The 14,299-nt window shown below is 39.1% G+C and overlaps 2 protein-coding genes across 3 annotated transcripts in view; both read right to left on the bottom strand.

Moving 5' to 3' along the window:
• asb2a.1 (ankyrin repeat and SOCS box containing 2a, tandem duplicate 1) overlaps positions 1–3,441 on the bottom strand; it is a 17,076-nt gene extending 13,635 nt beyond the window's left edge. For both annotated transcript variants that reach the window (XM_016294727.1, XM_016294735.1), the window contains exon 1: positions 3,330–3,441. The gene's annotated coding sequence lies outside the window, so the exon portion shown is untranslated. The remainder of the gene's footprint in view (positions 1–3,329) is intronic.
• Positions 3,442–5,085: 1,644 nt separating this feature from the next.
• asb2a.2 (ankyrin repeat and SOCS box containing 2a, tandem duplicate 2) lies at positions 5,086–13,219 on the bottom strand. The gene is made up of 10 exons (XM_016295588.1): positions 13,141–13,219; positions 12,627–12,904; positions 8,789–8,911; positions 8,047–8,216; positions 7,808–7,963; positions 7,485–7,730; positions 7,209–7,380; positions 5,773–6,352; positions 5,397–5,550; positions 5,086–5,265 (listed from the first exon to the last, which is right to left on the bottom strand). The coding sequence occupies exons 2-10, from the start codon at positions 12,863–12,865 to the stop codon at positions 5,114–5,116; spliced, it is 1,992 nt and encodes a 663-aa protein (XP_016151074.1). The 5' UTR covers positions 12,866–12,904; positions 13,141–13,219; the 3' UTR covers positions 5,086–5,113.
• Between the last annotated feature and the right edge of the window lie 1,080 nt (positions 13,220–14,299).

The raw sequence follows: 14,299 nt of genomic DNA, 5'->3' as shown, positions 1-14,299 counted from the left end.
ATAATTTCATAATTGAATACTGTTATTGTTCATTTATGAGACACTTTGTAAGTAGCTTGTACCTGCGATTGTTGATGAGTTAGTTACTAACTCATCAACAATCGCAGGTTGTTTTTCCATTTTTTCGCCACCTTTTCCATTTTTCTACATATTTTTCTTCCAGTGTACTAACTGTTAATACACTGTAAGAAAAATATGTAGTAAAATGGAAAAGGTGCTAGTAATTTTCCAGGACATTATCCGTTGTAACCCGAAAATGCGTAATTAAAAATGCAGGTAAAAAAAGAACCTGTGGAAAAATCAATACAGAAAATTCCTTCATATTAACATAGTAGATTGTATTAGACTTTTCTTAGAGTGTAGCATACTAACTAACTACCAATACACTGCTTAAAAGTGTAATTGTTCAGAATTTGTAGTTTTACTTGTTTACTAGCTAATAATAATAATAATAAAAAAAAACTTAAATTGTAATCGTTCAAAAATGTGTAAGCTTTCGATAATTCAGTGTATTTAAAATTTTTTATTTATATGCTAATATTATATTATGCATTTATATTATTACGAACAAATCTAAATGAACATATAAATATATATGTTTTTGCTGAGATTTGACAATTTTGCGTCGTGATTACGTAATGACGTCATCCCTCAATGACATCACAACATCATTTAGCAACTTTTAGCAACAAATCAACCTTCCTTTAGCAACTTCCCCTGAAAATTAGTTGGCAACACTGGTTAGATGAGGGAGACAGTGCTGGGCTGCTCCAGGACAGTTCTGAAAACCACTGCATTTCAGAGACATATGCTCTTAACTGTGACTCATATTTAACAGATACTTATATGCATGCACAATTTTAAGGCGGCTTTAATCGCCTTTTTGGTAACTTCATGACCTGGTAACTGACTTAATTTGCGATTTATGACAAAGCGCTTTAATATAATTCAGCGCGCACCGCCGTATTTGTGCATTTGAAGAGCACGCGCTACGAGGACCGTATAACAGCTGACTGACAGGGCAGGAAAACGTGTTTACTGACATGGCCTGACAACATCTCAGCTGACCGCAGTTCACTGTTGTTCTACTGAAGCTTCCTCTGCACGTGTAGCTTTTCCGCACTCGTTTGACTAGCGCCTGGCATCGAGGAGAAGTTGGAGTGGGCGCCACCCCTACGTTAACTGTGTTATATATTTTTAACGCCGTTAAACTAAAAAAAATTAATCGCATGCGTTAACGCTCACACACGGGCTATATGTATTAGTATAAGACATGATACAATTTCAATGGTTTTAAAATGATTACCACATATAAACAATATTGTAAAAATACTTTTAAAAAAGTGCTTTGTGTGTGTTGCTTTTTTTCCCCAAGCCGCATTGGGAAAAGGTTGCATGAAAATAGCTGAAGAGTCTGTCACAAGGAATTTATCATTTATATGTTTGCATGTACATTTGTTTAATCTTAAAGGGATAGTTCATCCAAAACTGAAAACTCTGTCATCATGTACAGGTGCATCTCAGTAAATTAGAATGTCATGGAAAAGTTTAGAAATTCTCGTTCATAAAAGTTAAATTACATTTATTTCAGTAATTTAACTCAAATTGTGAAACTCGTGTATTAAATAAATTCAATGAACACAGACTGAAGTAGTTTAAGTCTTTGGTTCTTTTAATTGTGATGATTTTGGCTCACATTTAACAAAAACCCACCAATTCACTATCTCAACAAATTAGAATACTTCATAAGACCAATAAAAACATTTTTTTTTAGTGAATTGTTGGCCTTCTGGAAAGTATGTTCATTTACTGTACATGTACTCAATACTTGGTAGGGGCTCCTTTTGCTTTAATTACTGCCTCAATTCGGCGTGGCATGGAGGTGATTAGTTTGTGGCACTGCTGAGGTGGTATGGAAGCCCAGGTTTCTTTGACAGTGGCCTTCAGCTCATCTGCATTTTTGGTCTCTTGTTTCTCATTTTCCTCTTGACAATACCCCATAGATTCTCTTTCATTCTTCAGGTCTGGTGAGTTTGCTGGCCAGTCAAGCACACCAACACCATGGACATTTGGGTGCAGTGACTTTGGTTTTCAAAAAACACAATGGACCAACACCAGCAGATGACTTTGCACCCCAAATCATCACAGACTGTGGAAACTTAACACTGGACTTCAAGCAACTTGGGCTATGAGCTTCTCCACCCTTCTTCCAGACTCTAGGACCTTGGTTTCCAAATGAAATACAAAACTTGCTCTCATCTGAAAAGAGGACTTTGGACCACTGGGCAACAGTCCAGTTCTTCTTCTCCTTGGCCCAGGTAAGACGCCTCTGACGTTGTCTGTGGTTCAGGAGTGGCTTAACAAGAGGAATACGACAATTGTAGCCAAATTCCTTGACACGTCTATGTTTGGTGGCTCTTGATGCCTTGACCCCAGTCTCAGTCCATTCCTTGTGAAGTTCACTCAAATTCTTGAATTGATTTTGCTTGACAATCCTCATAAGGCTGCGGTTCTCTTGGTTGGTTGTGCATCTTTTTCTTCCACACTTGTTCCTTTCACTCAACTTTCTGTTAACATGCTTGGATGCAGCACTCTGTGAACCGCCAGCTTCTTTGGCAATGAATGTTTGTGGCTTACCCTCCTTGTGAAGGGTGTCAATGATTGTCTTCTGGACAACTGTCAGATCAGCAGTCTTCCCCATGATTGTGTAGCCTAGTGAACCAAACTGAGAGACCATTTTGAAGGCTCAGGAAACCTTTGCAGGTGTTTTGAGTTGATTAGCTGATTGGCATGTCACCTTATTCTAATTTGTTGAGATAGTGAATTGGTGGGTTTTTGTTAAATGTGAGCCAAAATCATCACACTTAAAAGAACCAAAGACTTAAACTACTTCAGTCTGTGTGCACTGAATTTATTTAATACACGAGTTTCACAATTTGAGTTGAATTACTGAAATAAATGAACTTTTCCACGACATTCTAATTTATTGAGATGCACCTGTATTCACTTCGTTCACTTGACATTACATCGTGTTGTTTTAGACGAGTATGACTGCACCAAGATATTTCAAAGAATGTTGGTAATCATTGTCTTCCACTGTATGGAGTATGGACAGAAAAAAACATGTAAGACGTTTCTCAAAATATATTTTTATAGAAGAAAGTCATACTGGTTTGGGGTAAATGATGAGTATGACTTCGTACCATTGCTAAACAAAATGATGATTCGTCTCTCAACATTTTTACAATATTAATGGACCAATATATACTGCACCTTCATCCAAAACACATGAACACAAGCCAACTAACAAAAAAAAATAAGCTACTTACCACTTCAAAATGTTTTTCTTTTCTTTTTCCCTTCCTTAACCACGTGTCAGATCTCCAAACAGAAAAGGTTGTTTTGTTTATCCCAGTGTCTGGTGGCACACTGGACACTTGCTTGCACTGGGACCTGTTTAGCTCTCTGCAAAGAGAGGCCTTTAACTGTCACCCCGCACCCGAGTACACGTGATATGCAGTGTGCCAAGATCGACCTCTTAGCTATTGCTGTTCTTGAGGGGTTGCAGACCTGGTGTAGCTTACGAAAAAAGTTTTTGAGCTCTAGTGCAGTGAATTGTGCTTCCAGAAATATATACAGAATACAGAAGATTTCTTGATTGTAGTGGATTTATAAAGATAATAAAAAATTATTTAAGAGTGTAGTATGTGTCTGTAAATAATGGTTGGACTTCCCTTCATACATTGGCTTTGTTAAGTGAAGCCGTTAGTGCGTAATGGTTAAATTGTTATGCTGCTTTTGCTGTGTCAGGTTACAGATGTGTCAAGGCTACGAGACAAACAAGACATAGAATAGCATTGTGTGAATACCTTATTCCTTATTTATAGGTAAAGCTATTAAGTTAAGGTCAAGTGGAGATATCATCAAGGTTATAAACTCATTTTTGTTTGTGCTGATGTAACAATGAGCCCTTGGTACTTGCGTACAAACATGATCAAATAAACAAGAGAATTGCGTAACACACTAGGTTAGTCTGCAGGTTTGCATTTGTGAGACCTTGTTTCATTATAAGGTCCTCCAGGGGTCAGAAAGAAGACACATCTGCGTTTGTACAGACACCAGTGGAATTTTAAATAAATAATTAATTTATGAACAATATATGGTTAATTTATTTTTTATTTAATTTGATCTCTCTCTCTCTCTCTCTTTAAACAGGATTAAAAGTTCAGAGCAAGAATTGGTGTTTGTTGGGTCTTGAATGTCTGAGAAGTGACATATTGTACTTTCTCTGCATTGGTACGTGTCTGTCAGCACAGTGTGAATTGGCCTTTTGTTTTACTGCAGCTGTTTCACTTTACCCTGTTGCTTATCTGAGGTTTATAAAAGCTGTGATTCTGATGACCAGCTCAAACATCTCTGTCATACAGCAAGACCAGTAGACTTTCAACAGACTTGAATAAAACTGTGATGCAAGACTTTTATTTTACTCCAAGATCACAGAGACCGTCTCAAGCGAACAGAAAACACCACAAATTTACAATAATACTACAGGAGTTACACAAAACTCTAAGCTCAAATTCTGCTTAGAATCTGACAAGTTGCATCACTGTTAACTAATTTACAAAACTGAAAACCACTCTCTAAAAAATGCTGGGTGAAATACAGCCCAGTGCTGCTGGGTAAAATAGGGACAAACCCAGCAATTGGGTTGTTTTGACCCAGCGGTTGGGTTAAATGTTTAACTGTTAAATGTTAAATGTTTAACCCAACCTCCTGGGTAGTAAGCCAACTGCTGGGTCAAAACAACCCAATTGCAGGGTTTGTCCCTATTTTACCCAGCACTGGGTTGTATTTAACCCAGCATTTTTTAGAGTGCAGCAGCCATTTCTTGTGTTCTAGTTCTGATATTTTATACTCTATGTATACTATGTACATTTGAATATTATTTTATTTACATTAATTGAGAATAATTACCCATGCAAACAGAAATGAATTCTGCTACATGATTTTCAGATCTCAAGCTTTTTAATCTACAATTAATTCAAATTATGTTTGTAACAAAATAATTCAAAGCAGCACGTTCTGTAAATAATTAAGAATTTTATGCCATTCATCACAGAATATCTTCAAATGATTCTCGTTCGTAACTCAAAAACATGATTAGTCTTCCTGGTAGAGGTAGAGCACTGATTTGCCATAGTCTGTGGATGGCCAGTTGCTGACGAATCTTGAGTCTGCACAGATGCATCAGTGTGCAAGGAAGAACTGAAATAGAGAGTGTTTGGGTTTCAGGTTTTCATTTTTAGTTCCATTAACTTGTAAAAATTAATTCAGTTGTCAGATGTCAATAATCAGACAAACTCTGCAAATTAAGAGTTTATAAAGAATATTCTTACCTGATCTTTCTTTAATATGGGCCCAATCTTTGTTGCTGTCTAGGTGTTCATTTATTCTAAAGCAGAGTTTAACATGACCCACATAGTCAAGTAATGTGTCTATGATGGGTCCCACCCAGCTGCTGATTGAAGGAGTAGAGACGATCTCACAAAACTGTAAAAAAAAGAAAAAAGAATGAATTTGATTTGAAAGCAAATAGTAAATGTACAACTGAATAGTATAATAATGAGTGCATAAATAAATATGCAAAGTATATATATAGAGAATTTTATGTACATATTATATTTTCTATATTAATATAATATTATAAAACAATTATATAAAGCATACAGACATTTTATTGAAGTTATTTTGACTGGAAAACAAAATCTATACCTCTACACAGTATTCTGATGAGTCATCATTTAAATAATACATTGTTTCCCGTCCATTTCTCGTCCATTGTCCTTGTTTAATGGGGGGATGAGGATTACTGCCATATTGACAGTTAAAACATGATTGTGCATCGCAGCCATTGTCCAGTAGGTACTTCATCATCAACATGTACCTCATACAGAAAACCAAAACTGCTGGGAAGCTGGTAGGATGAGTTGGCAGCAGGGCATTGACATTAGCACCGTGCTTCAACAGTAAGGTCACCATTTCCATACTTCCTTTCCTTACAGCCACTAACAGGGGGTTGAAAAAATCCAGGTTTGGATCAGCACCTGCGTCTAACAGCATAGTAGCTGCCTCAATGTTTCTGTTTGCCACAGCTGAGTACAGAGCTGTGCTGCGATGATCTTCATACATTTTTGACCAATCATCTGACATCTTCGCGTTGACATCATATCCAGCCTCAATTAATGTTTCTAGAACGTTATCTCTGTTATTTTCTGCAGCAAAATGAAGAGAACTGATGCCGGAGCATCTCACTTTGACCTTGCTAGTTCTAGGGATTAGCATGGCAACAATGCTGAGGAGGATGAGAAAGATATTTATTTCTTCATGAATAAATCAATACTTGAATAAAAAAGAAAGCATAAAACCATACATATGTACCTTACTAAAACACATATGTACTGTAAGGGATTAATTTAGTGGTAATGACTGGTTGACTGTATCGTTCTACTTATTACATGGCTACACACCAAATAAATGAATACTTGGACATATATAGGTTGTCCTATAGGACATATATAGGTTGTATTATCCTAGAGCTTCTGCTAAGAAAAACTAGTCCACTACAATGTACAAAACGTGATATGTTTGTTGAAGCCATCAGTTCACAATATTTCAACTTATTTTTTTAAATAATCGTGTTTAACAGTTTCATTCCTAGTGAAAAACTACATTACCCATGATACTGGAAAGAAAGCTCCAGAGAATCACAACAAGCAAAGCAAGTCAAAAGAACAATTTTGCGCTAGACCACTCCCATGAAGCACTGCAAATCTCCTTTTGTTCTCAAGATACTTGAATATATATGCATATTTTGTAATAAAAAGGAAAATGTATTGTTTCTGTATATAAAATCATCATCTTATATTTTATGTCATTTGCAGTGCTTCATGGGATTGTAGTTCTTTCCCTCATTAAGTACACAGACTAATACCTTTGTGTCTTAGTCCCTTTTTTAAATACTTTTTTGTTTCAAATAAAAGTTTGCAATGTTGTGCTTCACCTTATAGCTGTTTGCTTTTGTTCTTTTTTGTTCTATGGCCTACTTGGACTTTTAAGACCACTGAATTCTGTGATTAAGTATTTCAAAGAGCTGTGTAATAAGGATAGATATGAAATTAACTGTTAATTACTGTAGTAGGCCTACTAACCTGTCATGACCATTCTTTGCTGCAATATGAATAGGAAGTAATCCAGTTTTGTTGGTTACGTTAACATCAGCTCTTTTTGACAAGAGGATCTCAACAGCTTCAGCATGACCATTCTTAGAGGCCTCAAACAATGCGGATGCATTATCATTTGCCTGGGTATTTACATTACCCCCTGAAGAATAGGTCACTAGATTAATGCTACTAGAATAAAATTTAGGAATTAATAGACTTTCTTTCTATCTTTTGTCCAAAAAATGTTAATCCAAAAATTCTTACCTTTATATATTAAGAAGTTAAGCACTTCAACGGCATTACATTGAGCAGCCATAAACAGAGAGTCAATGCCATAAACATTTCTGGCCCACAGCTTTGCCCCTGCTTTTATCAACATCTTAGCGATCTCTAACTTTTTGTTCCTCACTGCTTCATGTAGTGGAGTCCCACCTTGAACACAGGCTTTGGTGGGTGAAGCTCCAAATCTCAAAAGAAGCACCACTATAGCTTCATTAGCTTTCTCGCAAGCTGTAAAAATCAAGAGTGATTGATCAGACCTCTTCCTGGTCATTAGTTATTGAGAGATATCATGCTAAAATGTTTACCTTTGTACAATGGCGTTTCCCATTGGTTATTTGCAAGGTTAGGATCAGCTCCTTGCTCCAAGAGATGCTCGACACAAGAAACATGCTTGCGACTCACAGCCAGCAAGAGCGGTGTCTGATTTTTGTTTGTTTGTTTGTTTATTGTTTCTGGTTTGGCTGTGGGAGAGATGAGATACAACTGTGATTTTTGAGAATGTGATTCTAGACTGGCCATAATAAGAAATTCATTCATTCATTACCTTTGAGCAAAATCTTAAGGCACTTGACACTGCCATAGTATGCAGACTCGTGAAGTGGTAACCAGCCATCTTTATTAGGTTCATCAAGATTTTTAGATTTGGAATGAATAATGCCTTGTAGAGCTTTTGCATCCCCTTTCCAAAGGGCCGAGAGAAAAGGGTCTAAATCACTGGAAGAACAAATATGCAAATATAACAAGAATCTTAAGAGTTGTTATCTCAGTAGATGAGGCCAATAAGCATAGTTTTTGCTTTCTGCTCAAAATGTACAGTAATTATTGACCCATTTTCTTTTTCTGTAAGTTACATTCTTATGCCAGTAGGTGGCATTAAGTGATGAGTTATGAACAAGTCATTGACTCATTAGTTCAAAAACATTAATTCCATTCAGGAAGGAAACAATATGTTGTGTCATTCAGAAACGTGGAGGGAATATTCTGGCTATATTGTGTCTGAAATGTAAGTTAATCAATATTAACCTGGGTTGCATTTTCAAAAAGCATCATAAGCCTCAGTAAATCGTAAAGCCATTGCCACCAGTGGTCTCTGCATTCAATTTAGCTCACAATGCTTTTGAGAAATGCACCCTGTTCATTGAACTATTGTACAAAAGCAATCGGCCTGTCACGCTCACAATCATTCTGTTGGTCTGAATATCAATTTGGCTGTGACTAAATAGTCGTTGATATTCAGAAAAACAGCACACACACACAAATTAAATGAAATTGGTCTTGCCACTCACTTCACAGTCTCCACTGTGACCTGCAGGTTTCCATTGTGCCTTGTCCAGGTAATCACCTTGTCTTGGTCTTTACTGAAGATATGATTATGAACATTTCTGTCAATTTTTGCACTCTTATTCTCCCTGAAAGGAAGGCAGCAACAAACTTTTTAAATATATTTGCAAGAAGCATAATAATAATAGTGATTTACATACATGATTGATTACCTGAAGCAGGTGCACTGTTAAAAATAAAGGTTCCCTTTCAGTCGGTCACTCTCGACGTCACGTCGGATGACCGACAAATTGGGGATCTCGCTTAGAGAGACCAATCTACTTTGAGTGTAAACTAAACGAGCCAATGCACATTGGCAAGCGATTATTGCATCCAGCTGCTGCTGATCATAGCGTGAGTATAAGTAGGCAGCAGATGCAGCGCATATTCAGCTTTTCGCTTCGAAGCCAAGCGGTTCTATCGTTCTGCTCCTGACCTTCTGCTAGAGTAAAGCTACAGTCAAGCACGCTCTTCGTGGGCTCTCGTGCTGGTGGACGGCGCTTCAGCGGCGGTGGTTTTCCCGTGTAGAGTGGGTTGCACACAACAGGCTGCACTACCCCTGTGTGTGTTGCAGACGGCCATCTCCCCTGTGTGCTTCAGCACACAAAAAGAGCAATTTCCATCTAAAAGAGCTTCACGGGTGGAACGTCTTTTTAAAGATGCGTCTTTTTAAAGATGTCGTACCATCCGTGTGTTTCTGGGTGCTGTCGTTACCTGGTGCCGGGTGATGGTCACGATCGCTGCCTCTTGTGTCTGGGTATGAAGCACGCTGAGGTGGCTTTCGCGGATGACTCATGGTCCCATTGCGGGGGTATGACCATCTCGGAGTTGCGGACCAGACTCCATTACCTGCAAGGGGGCGGAGTGCCCGCGCCACTGCCTAGATCTGGGGTTCCCTCTGGCGGCAGCCGGGGACGCCCTTCTTCTGGCAGTGGGCGGACTGGTCTTACGGTCACGGTGAGGAATTCCCCTCCAGGGATGCCCCAGGCAGCCGTAACTTCGAAACCAGCGGAGCTCTCAAAAGAGCAGGCTGGACCCTCCCGGGGGGTACCACCTGTTTCTTCCGAGGCTCACCCCCGACGACCGAATGTCGGTTGCAGCATCAGAGGGTGAGCCGGATTTCTCCGGGGATGAAGATCCGTCAGCATTGCCGCCCTCTGGGTGGTCAGCGGTGCCGAATATGGACCCGGAATTGTGATGCAATTGTGTCCAAATGCCGCTACCACTTGGCGGGGCAAACTGCTGCTCCCCTCCCGGGCCTGTAGGCACTCATCGGCATTGATCGGCAGTGCTTATACGGCCTGTGAAGAAGCTGCGTCCGCCTTACATGCTTCGGCGTTACTGCAAGTGCACCAGGCTAAGGCACTGAGGGACTTGCACGAGGGTGGTCACGACCTGGAAGTTCTCAAAGAACTCCGCACCACGACGGACCTCGCACTACGAGCGACGAAGGTTACGGCGCGGTCTCTGGGTCGTGCGATGTCCACTATGGTGGTCCAGGAGCGCCATTTCTGGCTGTGTCTGGCCGACATGCGCGAGACGGACAAGACAAGATTCTTGAACGCCAGCAGTTCTCCGCTGCCCAAAAGCAGACTGAGGCCATCAGGTACATCCTGCCCCGGCATGCAGCTTCTTCCATATGCACCTAAGGGATGTTCATATGTGTATTGCTTCCGAAACCTCCTTCGGGAAGGTTCGAGCTTCCGTAATGCCCCTGTTCCAAGTAGAACGGGTATGTTTTCCTAGTGTTATCCAGTCTTACTCATTGGGTAGTGCCATTGCAGCAGTAGCTGGTCCTCTTGTGAAGAAGCCCTGGCCTACGCCAAAAAGTAGGGGCGCAGGTGGCTTCCACAGGACACTGGAAGGGGCGGTAGCTGTGGTCTTTTGGTAGGATCCCAATTCGTCGGTCATCCGACGTGACGTCGAGAGTGACATACTGAAAGGGAACGTCTCGGTTACGTATGGTAACCCTCGTTCCCTGAAGGAGGGAACGGAGACGTCACGTCCCATCGCCACAGCTCCTGTACCACCGCTGAGCGGCCGGGTCACTGGCTCGGCTCCTCAGCGAAAACCTGAATATGCGCTGCATCTGCTGCCTACTTATACTCACGCTGTGATCAGCAGCAGCTGGATGCAATAATCGCATGCTAATGTGCATTGGCTCGTTTAGTTTACACTCGAAGTAGATTGGTCTCACTAAGCGAGATCCCCAATTTATCGGTCATCCGACCGAGTTCGTCTCTGTTCCCTCCTTCAGGGAACGAGGGTTACCATACGTAACCGAGACGTTCTTTGGCATCTATGGTTCAATGAAGAACCTTTAACATCCATGGAACCCTCCCTTCCCACAAAAGGTTCTTTAGTCATTCATGTTTTCATCATTTTTAGCGCAAAATATGTTTCAAGTGAAACTTCTGATGTTCTTTAAAAAGAAGACAACATAATAAGGTCTGATATTTCCTTGATTAGAGTTTAAAGACATTCCACTGACTGGCATAAAGTTATTGTGTGTCTTGAGAGTCCAAAAGCATTAATTGTATGATGAAGCCTATTTGAATGCAGTTAGAATGCCTCTATAATTCAAATAATGAAAGAAAAAATATCCCTGTGTGAGTTATTATTTTTTTATCTTTATAGGATATAGTTAAGTAATATCACAAAAGAATCAGCACGTGTGCATAATCGCAAATGTTAAATTAATTTCATACAGCAGCTCAACAGACAAGAAGTTAATTGAGTGAGTTACATTTTTCCTATTTTGCAAATTAAATGGTTCCAAACAAGAAGCTGAGCGGTTGTGCATTTCAGAGCAATACTGCGGTGTATCTTTCCTGAATTAATCTGTTTTTGAATGAATCGAGTGAGACAATTATTCAGTGATCCACTCATAAAGAACGTTTTGAAAATTTTGAAAGAATGGTTAGATTGAAGGATTCAATGAATCATTCAGTAAAACAGACACTTACTGGCAGTTTTAGTGTCACATTTATTTATCCATGACAAGCCTAAACCAGCACAAAAACACACTCAGCAAAATATTAATTATTGTTACTGACAAAAATCCCTCCATTAATATAGTATAATTTTTTGTCAATAAAAAATTGAGAGGCATCATCATCTAAATAAGAGGCGTCATCTAGAATACAGACACAGAGATTGTGTGTGTGTGTGTGTGTGTGTGTGTGTGTGTGTGTGTGCATGCATGTGTGTGTGTATAAAAAATAAAATAGAACCTTAAAACTTTTGACACTGTGGGGCAATTTCAGGCCCCACAAAGAAAACAGCGCATAAACCATAGTTAATTTAATAAAGCTTATTTTTTGTTGAATAAAAATGCGTTTCAAAATTAGACACATTTTGTAATAATTTGTAATCACAGGACCTCCCACCCCACCATCCCCCTTGAATTTTTTTTACATTCAACCACTGTTTATATTGGAAAAAGATTCTTTAGATTTTAAAAAGTTCTTCACACTAATAAATAAATCAATGTAAGAACTGTTCAATGAAAGTTTCTTTGGGGAACCCCAAATGGCTCTTCTATGGCAGGGGTGTCCAAACCTGTTCCCGAAGGGCCACTGTCCTGCAGAGTTTAGCTCCCTAACCCTAACTGAACACAGCTGAACCAGCTAATCAAGGTCTTCAGATTCACTACAAACATCCAGGCAAGGTTTGAGCCAAACTCTGCAGGATGTTGGCCCTCCAGTAGCAGGACTGGACACCCATATTCTATGCGTTGAAAACCCCTTGTTAGAACCTTTATTTTTTGAGTGTAGTTGAACATAACACGAAAAAAAAAATCACCTGGGAGGGTTTGCTGGGATAGGGTTGCATGGTGGTCGTTGTGTAGCTTTGGGGTCAGCTGGCTGCGTGTGGGCATGCACTTGTTGATGCTGCCATGGAGTTAAATTTGTATCAGCTAGACTTCGTTCAATAGCTATCTGCAACAGCTGTTCTTGAGACAAGTGTGCATAAGCACTGAAGTCCTCCAGGTCTTCTTCTGTTGTCCTTGAAGCAGCCATTGTCACACTGGCTGCTGCCATTTTGCACCCGTGATAGTAAAATGCTCAGAAATTTATAAACTGATGAACATTCAAATAACATAGTTCTAATCAATCACACAAACTGCCAAGACAATAAATTAATAAAAAATACATTAATTAAGGGACATTTAATTAAAATATCAGGTTATTTTCCTGTTTCTGCCATAGACCAGTAAGCATTAAAAATTTGTTTTCAACTGTACACAAGTTCCCTTACAAGTCCTAACATCATCACTATAATTCATAAATGCTATCATTGAGAAGTCCACACCTACCTTTTTACAGTATATCAATAATTGTAAGTTGAATGTGGTTCATGTGGATCTTCTCCTTTCTCTGTACAGCAGTTCATGCTGTGTGCTTTATGAAGAGTCTCTGAGAGGTCTTGATTATATATCACGGTGTAAACAAACTGACTGCCTTATAAATATATTTGCTTAGCTTGCATATTATTCATTAGATCATGTCTGGCTTAGATGTGACATGACCTTCCTTGCATATGGGTTAAGAAACAAGAAGAGCAGGAGATCTGTTATGAAACTGGGAAAATCACTTTTTCCCTGAAACTAGAAAACAACATTTAACCCTGAATTTTTATAAATAAATGATAATGAAGGTACAAATCTTTCTGCACTGGACTATATTCAGTATTTTTTCTTGTATGGAACATTAAACTTGGTAAAATACACTATGCTGTAAAGATTTATATTCTATATATATATATCCTATAATGATCAATAGAGCTTTCTACACACTGTTCTACACTATACCATGCATTATTTACATAAGTAAATATCATTACGTGGTCTGATGTTTGAGTGACCTGATTTTCAGAGACAGCTGTCTCTGAATGCTGGCGTGTGCTAGAAACCTCTCTGTGACACAGTAAACATCTCAGATGTTTACATCTCATACATCTTGTCCTATTAAATGACTTATGTGTTTTCATCTGTAGCAGTGTGGCAATGAAGGTCTGGAGCTTCAAAATAAATCAATTAATAATGAAATCTGAAGGTAGATATACTAGATATGTCAATAATGCATGTTTGATTCAAATATGCAGTTCTATCTGTATATTGGTGGCATTCTATGTACGCAAGTGCTTTTGGTTTTGTCTATGCTTAGGAGCTGAAAGTCTTATCCTTAAACACACCTTAAGATTAACACATTCAGAACATCACAGTTTTCATTTCTCTCATTGATCAAATTATCACATTGTTTACAGCAGTTTGGGGAAAAATGAAAAGTACGAAATATCTCATAACCCCTAAACCATTAGTCTCAGGCTCAAGTGCCTCATGTCGTTGGAATCTGTGGCTCATGACGGACAAAACACATGCCTCGGTTTCGATTGTCACCTTTGCGAAATTTTCACGCATTTAGGATTTTTTGAAAAACCTACTTTAGCGAACTAGTCCTAGGTTTTTCTCCTGA

This window comes from Sinocyclocheilus grahami, unplaced genomic scaffold, assembly GCF_001515645.1.
Source record: "Sinocyclocheilus grahami isolate Dianchi unplaced genomic scaffold, SAMN03320097.WGS_v1.1 scaffold15.1, whole genome shotgun sequence".
In the NCBI taxonomy this organism is placed as follows: Eukaryota; Metazoa; Chordata; class Actinopteri; order Cypriniformes; family Cyprinidae; genus Sinocyclocheilus; species Sinocyclocheilus grahami.
This window is presented reverse-complemented; position numbering and strand designations above follow the sequence as displayed.